The sequence below is a fragment of the Molothrus aeneus genome, chromosome 5 (genome assembly GCF_037042795.1).
Source record: "Molothrus aeneus isolate 106 chromosome 5, BPBGC_Maene_1.0, whole genome shotgun sequence".
NCBI lineage: Eukaryota > Metazoa > Chordata > Aves > Passeriformes > Icteridae > Molothrus > Molothrus aeneus.
Genome location: NC_089650.1, coordinates 14,060,826 through 14,077,909, shown reverse-complemented (window position 1 = coordinate 14,077,909; position 17,084 = coordinate 14,060,826). Strand labels below are relative to the sequence as shown.

General features: G+C 36.4%; 1 protein-coding gene across 1 annotated transcript in view; it reads right to left on the bottom strand.

The window, feature by feature from the left end:
• KDM7A (lysine demethylase 7A) overlaps positions 1-17,084 on the bottom strand; it is a 61,442-nt gene that overhangs the window by 8,286 nt on the left and 36,072 nt on the right. The window contains exons 8-15 of the mRNA XM_066549588.1: positions 14,669-14,756; positions 13,818-13,924; positions 11,121-11,212; positions 7,922-8,011; positions 6,848-7,057; positions 6,139-6,254; positions 5,464-5,621; positions 2,232-2,329 (exon numbers count right to left, since the gene is read on the bottom strand). Coding sequence (XP_066405685.1) covers positions 2,232-2,329; positions 5,464-5,621; positions 6,139-6,254; positions 6,848-7,057; positions 7,922-8,011; positions 11,121-11,212; positions 13,818-13,924; positions 14,669-14,756 — 959 coding nt within the window. The remainder of the gene's footprint in view (positions 1-2,231; positions 2,330-5,463; positions 5,622-6,138; positions 6,255-6,847; positions 7,058-7,921; positions 8,012-11,120; positions 11,213-13,817; positions 13,925-14,668; positions 14,757-17,084) is intronic.

Below are 17,084 nucleotides of genomic sequence, written 5' to 3'. Positions count from 1 at the left end.
CTCCAATATGCAAACAGACCAGAACTTATCAAAGTGTGAGACCTCGTGACTGGCTGACCATTTTGTGACCATTTTGGGTTCATCTTGGGTGTAGCCCTGGCTGGGCTCTTGTGCTGCCCAAGGTGGATCCATTGAGGCATTTCAATAAACACCTACTTTATTCCTTTAGCTCTGTCTAGCCTCTGTTCTAGGTCAGCCTTCACAAGGCAGCACTACCTAAATTTATGCTAAGTGAAGAATTCAAAAGCTTCAAGGTCCAACTGTTTTTATACTTACAGTATCCAGAACGCAGCTAATCTGAATATAGCAGCTGAGATCCTACACATTCAAATTTTGCAATACTGATAAGTACATGTTCCATGATACAGAAGGCATCTCCAAAATCCATTTTTTACAAAGCACCTCACATATTACACCATACACAAATCACTGCATTCTCTTTCATGAGAGCATTAATTATTCTTATCTTCAATATTCAAAGTACAGGGTAAAAATACAGAAGTATGGTTCCAAGCAGCAGACAGAACTGATGCCTATTATACTTAACAGGAGGACACATTCTGCCCCACAAAACTGCTTCTGGATCCTGCTCTCACAAAATGTAACTTCCAACAGAACTATCTGTGATGAATGACAGATGCTCTCAGGTAAATCCAGAGGACAGCAGGAACAGAGACACAACAGCTGCTGCCTCTCTTACAGAGGCACAGCCTCATTTCATGAATGAAAGAGCTTTTCAGCTCCTGCTGAGATTACAGCTTGTATGGGCAGGAGCTTCTCAAAGGTGGAGCAACCATATGTGACTCAATATGCCTTTACAGGAAGCAAGGGCTACAGTACATATGTTCCATCTTGGTAATTCAGACTAATCTATTTTCAACAAGTACAGAGAACATCACAATTTTTTTTCTCAAGCCAAGGAATATATGTGACACTAACAGAGGTTTTGAAAACATAAGATCAGAACATTCATAATTCTTAAGGACTGACACCATTATTATCCCCACCATCAAAAACAGAACTGGAATGAATGAAGTGCATTTTATTACCAAGAAGTATTTTTATATAACAGTTTCATTCACACGAGCAGCTTCCTAAAATTAAAAAGCAGGAGAATATGGAAAAAACTAAGAGAGTAAGTACAGCACAAATATAAAACATTCACTCATTTACGAAGTCACACAAAACTGGCTATATTCTCCTGCAAAGATGAAATATATCACTTCTGAGCAACCACTGATTCTGTGTCTTAGAAAAGGAAACCTGAGCCAAAGCTGCTGGCAATGCAGTTTAGGAAACCAGAAGAAATCACACCATGAAGGTTCCTATCACTTACTCCAACATTTAGATTAGGTAATGATCAAAGACAGCAAGTATCAAAGACAGCAAGTATCAAAAAAAAAAAAAATCTTGACCACCATGGAAGAAGTAGGAATATGAAGACTTCTTGTAAAGTCATATAATAGGCTGACAACTGAAAGAAAGACCAAGGCATTAGCCTTCCAGATGCATGAAATAAAAATGTCAGGTAACCACTTCACCTTACTGCTAACCAATAAAAATTTAAATTACTAAGTACAAACCCAATTTGCAAATGAAAAAATAATTAAAGTATTTATAGACACATGCACACATCTCTAAATTCTAGAAGTTGTATTAAAAAATATGTTTGTAAATATCTACATATATGTGTGCATTTATACTTTATTTAATTCTGAAGAAATCACCATAATCTAGACCCTCAAATGGAGGACTCCCGTCTATTTCCAACAGTCTAAAATCCCTGAAAAGGATTTAGCCACTTCAGGTTGCTTATAAAACTGAATACCTGTAAGATTGTTTCCTATAACCGTGCTCTAAAAGGAAACTGTGTGGTAGACACTCATAATTTGAATGATGAAATTTAGACTTGTTATTAGAGAAATAAATAAAGCAACTAGGACCTGACTTCCCTCAGACTTTGCTTGGTCCAGAGCAGGGCTCATCCTCTGCCAACCCCACCTCAATGACAAAGAAGATGAAATTTGGCAAGATAGCATATCTTATCTTTTTTTCTCATCACTAGAATAAATGAAGAATGAAGCAGCACATTGTTTGATATTAATCTGAACAAGAACTACAAATGTTTTTATTGCTGCTTTAACACAAACTTTGACCAGACAAATATGAAGTATGCAAGCAAAATTATATTTAATTGCTTCATTAATTTCTGAGACTTTTTTTATATGTACCTGTGTAGTGCAATCAGGCTCAGATTCTTCTGAATCAGAAATATCAGAGTACTCTGAGGATCCATTCCTGAGTTCTGATTTCACACTTTCAAAGAACACTGCAGAGAGAAGGATTAAAATATAAGACACAACATTAACTATGTTAATATTTAACAATTATTTTTGAAGCAAAACCCAAGAAACACATATTTTGTTTTTAACAGTCTGTAAACAAAGGCAAATGCACACAGTGATCTGGTTCACAAGTTTGCTTAGGATGACAGTGAGTTTTCTACTGCTGACCAACAGACTCCTCAAGCAATTGAGCAGATGAAGACAGGAAAAAACAGTTTATATTTCTTCTTTCCCAAAGGCTACCCACTTCAGAGATGGCACTTGGGCAGTGTCTGGGGTTTTTTTGTAGAGGCTGGAGTCAGAACAGTTTTCACCAGCATGTACCCTTAAAAGACTGCATTTGTCCCAAGGAACCACAAGCAGGAAACACATTGCTAAGTGTTTGGATTCCAGGGCTCAAGGCCAGGAATGAGCTGTATGTATACCTGGGTCAAGGCTGCTGGCAAAAATTTTGATTAAGTACAAATTCGTTAAAGATGACAATGTGCAGTTCAGGTAGTGTAAGTTTTTTGGAGAAAAGCAAAATAGGGTAAAAAAAATAATGACTGTGTGTCAAGAAAATAGGGTCTAAAGAAAGAAACATGACTTTAAAAGTATTTATAGTTTCATACAAAACAATGCTGAAAGCAAAGCTGAACAAATCAGAAACTAACTTTAGAATGAAGACAAGTAAAACTGAAATGTTGGTTTGTTTTCAGCATAGTTTTACATGAAATCACATAAAAGAACACAATTCTTCCTAACTATAATTATGCAAGCATAAAGGATGTACCTGTAACTATGTATACACTACAATTCTAGTTGAGGTTTGCTCCTAATGAAGACTGTGGCAAAGATCACAATTAGGCATCAAATATATTTGAAGGGATATTATTGATTTCTAAACACTGCACAGTGATAACTACTTTTAGAGTCAGAAGGAAGCTAACATGAGATTTGTCATCAGAAAGTGAGTAAACAGCTGGGACCAAAAGCTAGAGAAGACTAACTAAACTTAAGAGAGTATTAGAAAGAGCCATGAGGAATATCCAAGCACATTCAATGAGCAACACCACTGTATAGGAAATTAAGCTACATAAAGTAATGCTCAACATATAACGATAAATTAATGCTTTTAATTACTGCAGCTCACAGCAACCCAAGGGATTTCTGACTATAACTCATGCCTTTGGCTCATTTCAAAAAGGCAAATAAGATTCTAGGATAAGGAAGAGCACGAACAATACAGAAAACATAATTTTAGAGATCAAAAGAACTTTCCTTTAGACTACTATCTTTTCCAAGAAACTACATTGCTCTGTATGCCTCCAGAGACAAGGAGGAATATTCCCCAAATTGGGTGAGTGAGAGTAGTCATTATCTGTGAGATCAAGCTAAGACACTGTGAAGTAAGAAAGATCTCAAACCACTTTCCCTTCTTTCACACCAAGTATCTTGCTCAATTAAGGGCAGCACTTGATCTCTGTCCCTCTGCTAACACTGGGTCACCATTTAAAACCTGGATCTTGGCATGACACACAAAGCTAGATAGAGTTTGATCTGTTTAAAAGCATCTGTCTGTGGACATTCCTCTTGGCCTCAATCCCAGTAAGAACAACCAAAGCTGGCAGCTGTTCTAGGAACAGGTAGTTCCTCTGCCAGAATTCTCTGCAGACAATGCCTTTCCCCTCTCTCTCCAGAGTCTCAGTTAAGGTAAAATAATCACACATAACACACACTCAGGGAAGTCTGAAGACACTCAATATTCAATTAAAAATATTAGGATTAGTCCTGAGCACTCAATTTTTGGAAGAACAACCTCAACATTCACTTCTAGTTCTAAGTAAGTTTAATGCATTTGGATACTCACTGCCATAATCATTCTGTATCAAATAAGAGCAATAATTTTGAAGAAAAGTTACCATTTCTCTGTATGATTTAATCTTTGATTCAAGTGCAGAATTTAGTTTGATTTACTAAGTTTAATTTTGGAAGTTGAAAACCACTACAGTAAGCCTTCATTCAACAAGCTGTTTGCCCTGTTTCAAGAATACCCAAGAGAGACTTCTCTCATGGGCAGGTTTTTTAATACTGTCCTCTGTGACATATGGAAGCACACTCAACAGGGATTATAGTTTGTCTTGTTAATGAAAATAATTAAATATTTTATTCAGGCTGACAGCAGAATGGTATGGTCTGTTGTGCAGGAAACTCAGAACTGGAAGTCTCCAGAGAGTCTTATCATCTTTTAAGTGTTGACTTCAGTTTTGTAAAAGACACTTTCTGAGCCCTTTTAAGCTCTACTGTGAATGGATGTGACTTATAATCAAGCAGGGAGCTGAACAGCTATGTCAAGGACTAGTTCTATCTGCACACAGGCAGGAGCTATTAAAAACAGGCTTTGGCAACAGGCATTCAATATTGATACTTTACTAATATACTGTGTGATCATCACTGCTGAACACTTGGCAGGAGGCTACCAAAAACCACTAAAGATTAGTTCCCAGTGAAGGGTGGTTTAAAGCACTGGAAAGTGGAATGAAAGTGTTTTACAGATAACCTAAGTTCTTTCCTAACCTTGCGGATTACAAAGGTCGAATGTATACGATTTTACTGATGTTAAATTATGTCTTTTCACTTGTATGGAATAAAGCAATTCATTAGTACAACATACAGAATTGTATTATCAACTATGAAATTGCCAGGTTTAAAATTGGCTATGTATTATGACATTTCATTCTCTACAGTGAAATGATGTGATGAGCTTTTCACAATGAGGCATATTTTGGTTTTAAAAGCAAAGTCCAATCAGCATTCTTACATTATGAAGCAGACCTAGAGTAACAAATACTCATCCAGAACAGCAATGAAATCTCCACTGAGAAAAATGCTCTCCATAGCATTGAAGACAGCACTAACATAAAAAGGTGAGTTTTACTTTTCATCTGTATCCTGTTAGCTTTTCCAATAGACAAATATTTAAGAAATGTTTTGTGTAACTTCTAATACTACTGCTCTGATTTATTTCTTTATCCTCTATATGTGAGGATAAAGTGAGACTGAAATACTACAAATGGTAGTTAGACCCTCATTGAGACCATCAAAATGTTCAACTGATAGGACTTTGAGACAATCTTACTGTTCAGTGGTTTCTGGGCATCTGCATTCCCTTCTCCTTCAAATCCTGAGGGCTGCTCTTCTACCTTCACAGCTGTCTTTTTTGACCTTGTCCTGTCATCTTCATCTTCACTGTCTGCTGTGTAAAGACTTCGATCTGTAAATGGACGCCTCTCATCTCTTCTCACAAAAAAAAAAAAAAAAAAGTCAGTTTTTACTCTTAAAAACCTGAAGCAACCATTTTCCTTCCATTATTTACAACACACTCTCAAGATGTTACAGTAATATTCTCTTATGCTCATCTCTTCATTCTGAATTGTAGGTATTCCCACTTACTTCCTATACAACTGTCATTTCCATAAAGACACGAAGTTTAACACCAGAATACTTTTAATGAGAAGCACTCTTATAAATAGATACAAAACAACTTTTTCTACTTTGAAGCATTCCCTTCAGTACACACCCCACTGAGCAAGTGAACGAAATGCTGCAACAAAGGAATATGCAAAGAATCCCTTCCTCTTCACTTCCTAACTGTGGCTCCACTAGGGGACAGCAGACACAGACACTCCTTCTGTATTCCTAAACAGGCTCTTACTGGTAAGAACTTAAGAGCTCTACAAATAGAAATATTAACAATTGGCATAATCCAGACCATAATGACCAGGAAAAAGTGTTCACAAGCAATCCTTTATACCTAATTATTCTTCCATTTGACAGCAGAAGGCGAAGATCATTGTCTTTTGTTCTCCATTCAGGTACTGTAGAAGAGGGCTTGTTAAACCTCCCATTCAGTTTTGAGCTTGTGATATCCTAAAGAAGTAAAAGCAATTTTGCTTATTATTTCTTCCTATGAACTCAATTATTTTTTCTGCATTCCATAAAAGATTAAATTCACTACTAGGATGGTTACCACACAGATAACCAACTGAAAAAAGCTCAGACAAAACATGTTTGGATGTAAAGAACTTCAGAAGATGACTGCACCTTCTCCTTCCTTTAATCATCTATACTCTCCTGAAGCACCTGAAACAAATACAACTTTCCTAGAATACTCCTTTTATGTTTCCTTTGGAGAAATACCAATACACTAAGACAAGCCAGAAGCTGGGCTTGGAACTGCTACAGCAACTCCTGGGTTGGGCACGTGCTCCCTGATATTAATATCTCAGAACTGATTTAAAGGACAGCAAAATATCAATAATGGAAAGTAACTTGCCTTAAGCAGAATGTTCTTAGCTCAAAGCAATTTACATTTGACATAAACTCTGAAACAATCTATCCATATCTCATATGACAAAGAGTTCTGGTCTGTATTCTTACGCATCTTAAAACCATTTTCTTTTCAACAGAGATTAGAAAACTACTCTGGTTTTGGTTTTCCTTGCACACAACTCAATACTTGCCTCTTCCCATGGTGACATCTCCAGCCTTTTCAGTACCTCCCTAGTGTGAAGTTCCAGGATGTCCAGATTAGAAGGAGTTTTGGTAGCATGGTCTCGCAGCTTCCTCACCCTTCGCCTGGAGTGGTGAGGGGAAGCTGTTTCATGTGAAGATCGTGAACTTGGAGACACACCAAGAATTCCCTGAGTTTTAACTAATTTGCTGTTTTCCTCCTGTAATTAAAAGCACTTTTCAGAATAGTCTCAGAGGAATAAATCCACATATTTAAGTACTGCTTCTTATTCATCTAATTAAATGTAAATTATGTAAGGAAAATTGTTAGACATTTTAGAAAATAGCTACATGTTTCATTTGGATTTGATGTACAAAGTTTAGTTCTACTGCACCTTTTTTCATTTAAGGATTTTATGCTATCCCACAAGAGTAGTGCCACCAAAACACATGGTTTTATTCAGGAAGGCAGCGCAGGGTAGACATGTATTGTACACAACAGAACACATCCCCTCAGACCCATTCTCTTCACATGGAAATGTGAGAATTTTTCAAGAATCAATAACCACTGAAGAATAAAGGAGCAAAACACTGGTATGGGAAAGCAACAAAAAAAAAAAAAAAGGAAATCCTCCTCCAGTGAGTATTACACAGAGCCATAAAACAAAGGAGTGAGCAAAAGAGATGACAACTGGACCAGAACTAACCAACAAGTAGACAGGAGAATGGAATAAGCACAGAATATCAAATTAAAGTCTTTAATAACACATTAATAATAATTTTAAGTTGTTATAAGTAACTACATTTTAGAAATGCTAACCTACAAATAATTTCACTATTAAAATCTAAAAATCAACAAAAGTACTTAATTATAATAATAATAAATAATAATACTGTCCATTTTCTTTATCTGAAACACCCATAGCTTAGTATTCCAAACAGTTTTCCTCTTGATATTCTATTATTAAATGAATGGTAAAAAATTAAAAAGTGAATATGATCATCCAGAAGCGTAACTTTGATGGAGTTGCCTGATTCAAAGATTTATTTTCTGAAGACTTATGTAGGGCTGCCTCTGTTCTTACCTCTACAGAACGAATCACTTTAGAGAGCTCTTTGATGAGATGCCCAGGCCTAATGTTGTCTGGAATTTCAAAGGCATGTTCTGTTACAAGCTGTGTGCAAAGGGAGAAAAAAAAGATACTTAGTTTTGGGGTTTTTTCCCAGATAAAAGCAGAAATAATACAAAATAAACAAAACTACAAGGGAAAAAATAAAAGTAAAATAAAAACCAGATTCATTTCTGTAATAATGATCTCAAACTGCCAGGACTGATCTACACATGCAGTAGCTTCCAGTCCAAGCTTTTGTAGCCAGCAGATATTCCTCAGTGTCTCCAAGATTCCAAAGAAAAGGTAACAGAAAGCCATACTGACAACCACTTTTTTTTTATCCTCAGTACAGTAATCACCTTTATCCCTTTACCATGGTCAGTATAGAGCAATACTTTGACATTCATTAGAGTCATGACTTTAAAAACACCATAAGACTAAGGGAATTTCACCCAGACAAAAATTTAATCTCAAGAATAATCATGAGTAAGCAAGATGCAGACTTTTAGACATCTTCCTGACACCCAATTCTTAAAAATTACCTTCTTAGGTTATTTAAAATCTAGCAGGTTGGAAAATGCAACTCAGAAAAAAAACCCTTATAAAAAATACAGAAAGTTGTAAGAGTTTATGTTCCCTTTAATCCTCTGAAACTATATCAGAGACAGATTTTATATATATACACACACAACAGAAGTCCAAATACTCTATAGTTAGACCCAGCAAAAATATTTTGTATGTAGTTTAGATGTCCATTTAGAACACTTTTAGTTAGAATTAAACAGATAAAACATCACTTAACATACAGGCTAGAATGGTTGCCTTGAATTCCTGTAATCAACCACTTAAATGGAAAAACATCCCAAAGACTTTCAGCTACCCACATTTCAAAAATGAGATTCAGCAGCAAAATGATTGCTAGAAGCAATTCAATACTGCATGTGCATTTCATTGAACCTGGCTTCCTCTCAGTCATTAAAACAAATGCTTTCTCCCCCTCCCAAAAAAACCCAACACCAACATATAATCATTATATGATTATTCATTTCAGTGCCCCTAATTCTACAGGGAAGATTAGATCAGCTGCTATTATTTACCATTGTTCATTCTTTGAATGTATCACACCTCTACACATTCACCCTGGAGAAAACAGCAGCTCTGTCAGTAAACTGTATAAATTTTCCATCAAGTTATTGGTCATTTTAGGACCATTCACTGTCTCAAAAGAAGATGAGTTTGAAATTCTCTAGAAAATGGCACAAAACAATTCTCTAAGAAAATTCACCTTTGTTGAAAAGACATGCTCCATGACACAAATGTGAAAGCTCATGAGAGGGGTTCTCATTTGAGGAGCATGTATTTGCCATTTTTCAGGAACTGTCTGAAATCCTCAGCATGAGCAGCTCAAACTGCAATGCACAAGGCTCCTCCTGTCCTCACCTGCGCACAACTCCAAACCTATCACACACATGGTCTGCTGCACAGCAGGACTGGCTCAAGGAGGAAGCAGCAGCCAGAGAAGATGGATGTAAGGTATGAAACATGACAGCAGACAACACTGTGGCTCAATCACTGATGCTCTGCACTTCCCTCACAATGGCTGTGTCTGTTCATCCAGTGGTTTAGGAATACTCAAAGGTCTCATTAATAAGCATTCAGAATGCTGCAAGTGCAATTGATTTTTCTTCCACAGAGAACGAGAGAATGTACCACATTCCACATGAATCAAAACACTCAATGACCTACTAGACAGTACACAAACGCTACAAAACTACACCACAGCAATCTAGAAAAAAGGAATGCTAATCCAATTTCAAATCAAAGTAAGGATTTATATAGGCTGTGTTGGATGTCAGTTCAGTAGCCTAATGACTTGGCTTGCTTATTATCCATGCCACAGAAGCAAAGATGGCTTGGATTCGCACGTGGTTCAAGAGCTTAGGCCCAACATCCCATAAACACTGAGACATTGCTCGCTAACAAGCCTTCATGCAGAACAGCAGAGACCAAGAGACACTGGAGAACCAACTCAGGGGGCCAGCAGAGTTTCATCTGGGATCAGTAATGCTACACAGGCTGGACCCCAGCACATTCCACACATAAAAACCACTTCTGCATTTGCACCTCATGTTCAGTTCCACAGAGCTCATACTGTTGGATGCAGCATTGTGCAATTATCATATATAATATCATACATACATGTTGCATGGCAAGTTCTCTTACAAGTAGAATTTGTGGGCAGAAAGAGCAGAGAGATCTCAAAGAGCCAGTTCAAGTCTGGCTTGCAACAAGGCAGTATCACAAGCAGCAACAAAGCAGAATTAATACCCTCAGTCAGAACCAAACTGCCTGTCAATGAACAGCACTTCCCAGGAGCACTGCTTCCAAGAGGGTTTATTAGCACAGGCACATGAAAAAACACATGGAGTTAGGCCAGACCCAGCTCTGTGCCAAAACAAGCTTTCCTGGAGAAAAGAGCACCAGCAAAGCCAGCACTGATGGCATACTTATGATTTTACAAGAGTCAACCAATGTTGAGCAAGGAGAGTTTTCAATTGAAGTTAATATTCCTCAATCTGAATCTAAACTGACTCTTCAGCAGGTGTAGCTGAAATGTGCTTTCCACACCACTGACATGAATGGAAAATGAAAAATGCTATGGTATTCCATCCCTCCACTGCTTCAGATGAGGATTAATTGACTGTATTAACACATTTCTTAGAAAATTCCCCACCTTATCACCTTATCCTCTGGCATTCTTCTCCTATCCTGAGGAAAAGCAAGGTTCTACCTCAATCAGCTATAATACTTGAGCTTATTAAATGGCCTAATAGACTTGGAATAATCATGGAATCATGATTATTGGAATGTAAGTGTTGATGAGTCTTGATGCCAAAATCCAATATAAACTTCACCCTAGCAATGGAAACATCAGTTTTTATTTTTTATGAAGTTTATAGGTCATAGTGTTGTTCAGTGACTAATCATGGAATATAAAATTTTCATTATGATTCTTCCCCAAATTGGCAGTATATACTTTCTGTAGACTTTTTCAGTACTCATTAACAAACAGATAAAAATAATCTTAAACTTTAAAAGGGCATAGATCTTCACTTAGTTTTAAATCAAAACAGAGCTCACCAAAATAGCAAACAAAATCACTTATACGTACTTCTTTTTTCATCCATAATTTTAAAGCAGTAAGTAAAGCCTTCACTCCTTGCACTAAATAGCTTGGAGGCTGGAAACCATCTTCCCTCAGTTCTAAAAAGGATACAGAAACCAATTTAGAAACACATCAAGAGAGAAAATAGAAAGATACCTACCCTTCAGCCAATAAAGTTGCCATTGTGCAACAGCACGGTAAAGGAAAAATTGTTCAAGCAAATGAAACATGGCATGCTGCATTTATGTGCATACTGTAACAAGAATGACCATGAAAAACCAAATCCAACCCCAGAGTGATTCTACCTAAAACTTCCTTTTTTAAACTTATTCTTGTATCAATTAGGGTTAGTTTACAAAATACTAAAGGTCAATTAGGGAATAGGAATCCAGATCTAAAATATAGAACAAAAAAAAAAACATATTTGAAGAAATTTATTTCATTGAGAAATATTTTAGTCAAAGGGGACCAGCAGGATGTGGGATGTATCTCTAAATTTGAATTTGCACTGCTTATCTCCATACATATGCAAATGGCTCACACTAGCATACTTCCACTTCCCAAACATTTTTTGTCACCCTTCCAATTATCACAGTTCTCCCTCACCAGGTTTACATCATTTTTACTCCCAAAATCAAAGGGACAGGGGGTGGAAACCACTCGGCTTCAGAACCTTCTCTTCTTAGGGAAGTTGGCGTTCCCAACTGATTGCAACTCTTTTTCATTCTCTCTTTTGCTTCATAGGGGTAAAAAAAAGAAGGGAAAAAATAAATCCTCTATAAACAGTCAAAAGTAGATTAAAACCTCTCCTCATGTTCCTGACAAATATTTCCACTTGTCAATAGCAAATGGATCAACACTAGAACCATTTGGCTCATTTTATCCCCTTAAAAGAACACACTAATAAAACACCATTCTTATGGATTATATATTAGGAAGCTGGCAGAAAAAGGAAGGTTCTGTGAGTAAACAGCTGTTCTTCTCTCCAAGGCCTCCTACTTATCATAGGGTATGAGAGGTACTGGCAGCAGCAATCTTCCTGCCCATTAGCTGACTTAGCTGATAAAATTTTAAGAATACAATGGAGTACCACAGGCTGAATCTTCTAGATGCAATAGAAACAACTGCATAAATTAAAAGTAATTCAAATTAATGAGTACAGCATACATGAACTATAGCACACATTGCCTATTTTGAAACCCCAAGAATTAAGAAAAATATTTAGGTGAATGCAATAATACTTATCATGAAACACTTTCTGGCAACAAAAAGTCAAATTCAAAATGTTTGTGACCCTGTTACCATTCTATAAAATGAAGCAGAAAGACATGTTGTGCTGATTTTGCTCACTGACCTGAATTTCATAAAATGTACTGCTAACAGCTGGACATCACCATTACCCCACAAACTGAACTGGCATCATCCTTTATTCATAAAACAATGGATTCTGACTAGCAAACACCTAATTCACATGAGTCTTGATGCCAAAATCCAATATAAACTTCACCTCAGCCATGGAAACATCAGGTTTTATTTTTTGTGATGTTTATAGGTCATAATGCTGTTCAGTGACAAAACATCTGCTAAACCAATGATTAAACATAACATGAGAATAAGTTTCACAGCCCTTCCCTAAGACACAAGAGGCTCATAGCCTATGGACTCAAGGAGTCATGGGATAAAAAAAGGAGAGGGAAGAGTGGGGTGAACAGACACAGCTTATAGTTAGCTAGATCTTACAGAAACATATGTGTGCTTTTCCAGCAGGAACACAGTTCCTATGGCTTCTGATGAGTTTGTAAGCATTAAATATGGATGAATGAGAGAAACCAAAGCAAGCTTTCAGGATAAAAATACTCTTTCTGGAAGGAGAAGTTTTCTGTAAGTTTGCTCTGTTTGGTAAAATTTCTGAGCTGCTCTGGGGTCACTGCAAGACTTCAAATACTCATTCAGGAATCAAGGGCTGTTCAATGTTTTAATTTGCTGAAAGAAGAAGAGATAATTTTCAATAACTTGTACTGTTTTCACATTAGAAACAGTTACATGGAATTCTGATCTATTCCAAAACAGAAATTGAATTCAGCAGCCTCTTCTGAAGGTTGACATCTGTCCTTTGAAATACATTGCATTATTAAGATTAAACAGAGCAGGCAGAGGGCAAGATACTTGAGCAAAAAAAGGTGAAGTCAGATAGGCACTCTCTCAAACACAAATATACATGGTACAATTACAGCAATTAAGGAATGGGTGAGGAAGTTTGGAGAAGAACAGCAGCTGTTAAGAGCTGAAGGCTGTTGAGACACCTCTTGGATAAACACTGATGTAAGTGATTTAACACAGCCCAGAGGAACTGGTACACATCTTTCCTACAAAAGCCCTCACAGACATCTTTCCTTCCACAGCCAGCAGCAGAGGACAGCAGGCACTGTGACTGGAAAGGCCAAAGAAAATTGTAGAAGCGCAAGAAAACTTCTCTGTTTGGCTGTGAAGCCACCAAGAAGAAACTCACAGATATAAGTTAGGGGGATCATTTCATAGAACTACTTGCTCAAAGTAAAGGCTATCAAAGGATATTCAAAGATCTTAAATTATATGAAAGAAGCCTGGGAGAAAAAAACTGATGCCATGGTCCATTATCACTTAAGAGAAAAAGAATTATAAGAGCAGGTATATGTGCATCTGTTAAAATAAAACATGCATTACCTTTCAATGTTTCCAGTAAGTTTTTGGCCACAAACCAACAGATGGCTTCAAAGAAAGGAAATTTGAAAAGATCCGGGGTTTTTAGCCTCTTCTCCATTTCATAACACCTGAATAAATGCAAATATTACAAAACATGAATGCTTTAATTATCAAATTCATTATTCAATTATGTAATCATTCAAATTGACACAATGTCCAAAATAAAATGAAATAAAATAACCATGGCCATGATAAATAAAAGAAGTCAAGTACCACATAGTTAAAACCCCAACAAGACCACAGACAAGATTGAACTCTGGTCTCATTCAGGCTCTGACCTTATCAAGTTTGACTGCGGCACTTCTAAGAATAAAGTTGGACTTCATAAAACTAGGATACAAACCCAATGTGTGATCTTTTAACAGATGGAATTTTATCGGGATTCCACTGTAATAAATAAAAACAATATGTTTAGAAGACAGCTCTACATCTTGGACAAAAACTAAATACAGCTGCCCTTAGAGCAATGCTGACTTGAGGATGCTCATTTCAACTCGGTGTCGCACACCTGGGCTTGCTCAGTTTTGTTTTACTCACTTATACTAATCTCCAAAGTAGAATTTTTTTCTTTTTTTTTTTCCTCCTTTTAGTCACTTAAATTCTTGCACAGCCATCATTTTGCATTTTGCTTTTGAAACAAACTTTGCAGAAGTAAGACAAGAGAATGTGCTTGATACATTCTAACTGAAAATGCCACTAAGTCTGTTAGAGAGCCTGTACCACTTTGATCCTGGTTAAGTGCAGAAGAAAAATCTCTATGAAAAGAATATCCTACTTACTGGGGAACAAGTACAGGAAGAGCTGAGACTAACCTGAGCTGCATGCCAATGTTGAGGTTGTGCAAAAAGTTTCCTCCAAAAGCCATACAATCCTGAGATGTGAGCACAGCATGAATCCAGCCTGAAATGACAGATTGTGAAACTTAATACATATGAATTATTCTAGGACTGTTCTTAAATACACATCTAAGTAAAAATGCTGTTCCTGAAAGAAAAAAGCAAACAGATTTGTATTCTGTGCTAGGAACAAGTAATTTTAACAACATGTAAACTACAGTTTTTCAGAAATCTAATGGAACTGTAGTTTTCTGAAATAATTAAGCTTAAAACATTTATCACTGGGAGGGGGCGGTAAGGATGCAAAGACAACTTGTCAAGCAAAAATTCCAAAAGTTTTCACCCCAATCCACAAATATAAACAACTCAGGAATGGAAAAATATACTGAACAAAAGACCAAGTCATAAAAATAAAATTATATGTCTTTCAGTATTTACATGTTGCTTACAGTAACTGGGTTGTTTGCACAAAATAAAATCATTTAGCAATACTGAAGTTTCTCAAATAGGAATTCAGAAGTGGTCCCATAAATTATTCTAAATACAGTCATTCTAAGTCAAGTGAAATTATGATCAGTTTAAAACCCAGTCTAGACACGCTATAAACTCTGTCACATAACTGAAATATTGTCCTTAAGAAATCCACTATTCAACAGGGCAAAGCATGGCCAACATTACACTATCGATCTAGCTAATTACTAGGGGATAATTTCAACTAAGCACACAAAAGAACACATTACAGGAGCTGCCTGATTAAAAATAGTTATCTGTGAAATTTATACTGTGGAGCTTTAGTGTAAGTAAACTACAAGGAGACTTTCTCTGTCAAGATCTGGTTTTGCATGCCTACAGATGCTCTTTGACACAAGATGAGCTGGCCAGACGTTTGCAGACTGCTTCATGCTTTCACTAAGCGTAGGCAAGATGGACAAGAAACTTCCCAATTTGAGGAAAGATCCGACCAAATCACAAACAACTACATATTACAAACCAGCATTAAATCTATGCCCTAATTCAGCTAATGATGAGCAGTTTCATGGCATACCTGCATCAACCTAAGACATTAATTTTTTTCATTCCTGCTTGTTATTTTTATGCTGCACTTTTGATCCAGGTATACATAACAAGGAATGAAAATTTGGCGTAGACCACACAGAATATCTTGAATAATATTTAAATAACTTTAAAGAGCCTCCCAGTAGATGTTATTCACCTACATGCAAGATAAATTCTAGATCAGAAGACTACTCTGAATGTATTTCTAAGATTATAAAATAAGAGATCCACTAGCACCAGTGTAAGCAGAAATAGCAAGTGATTTTCACCAGAGATCAGGGGATTTTTTTTTTTAAAGCCTTTCCTCAGTCTTACAGAATTTCCCCTTTTTTAAACACCTGTCTTGAAACCTAGTTTTAATTTATGGGTTTTTCTGCTGCATTCCATCATATGTATATGAATGTGTGTATACACATACACGCACATGTGTATTTGGAAGTACCCTTTTATTTGTACACACGTTGAAATACATGTAAACGTGAGAAATTATCATCTGATGATACTTTTCTTCATGGCCATATAACAGTGATAGCTCAGATTCAGCTGATTACTTAGAAAGCTATTTTCTGTCAGTCACAATAAAGTTTGTGATTCTGTAATTCTGCTTTCTCTGTTTATAGATCTTTGCAACTTACATACATGGACAATTTTCTTACTGGAAATACTTGGTTTTAAAAGCTCTGGCTGTTCAGGAATATCAAGAGCACACAGAGGGCCTCATCAAGTAGTACTTATTCTGCACAAGCTGTGAACTAGAACAGTAAACACTGAACCTCACAGGTACAGAACTGAGCTATGAGAAAAATGAAGTAGTCTAGAAAGTACAGGATGGAATAATGTACTGATCATGATCTTCAACGCTTCTTCCAGAACTAGAATTGTAAACCATTTTCTTGCTCTGTGTATTTAAAGCTTTCTTTCCAGTCAAAAAAGAGAAGGCAGGACCCGGTACAAATTTTCAATAGTAAAATATTAAAAAGCATTTATAGAGACAGGTTGGATAAGCAAAAATACCAAAACCTGGCAGTCACTTTATTGGCAAAATATTGTTTGATTTATTAAAGACTTGTAAGCTTATGGCATTTGGTAGTTTGTGTAGGGTGAGGTGTTTTGTTTGAAGCATTTGTCTGTTTTTTATTCTTTTATTAAAGAATTGTTTTGAACTGTTTTGACATTTCTCACAACAAAAGCAAACCAAAAAACCCACCCAACTTTTATTTTTCATACTCTAGCCTACAGCATAAGAAGTTTATGCAATGTTTTTGTAATAATTAGGTTTAGTAGGCCTTGCAATACTGAAATCTGTAAAAATAAAACTGTATTATAAAATTAGGAT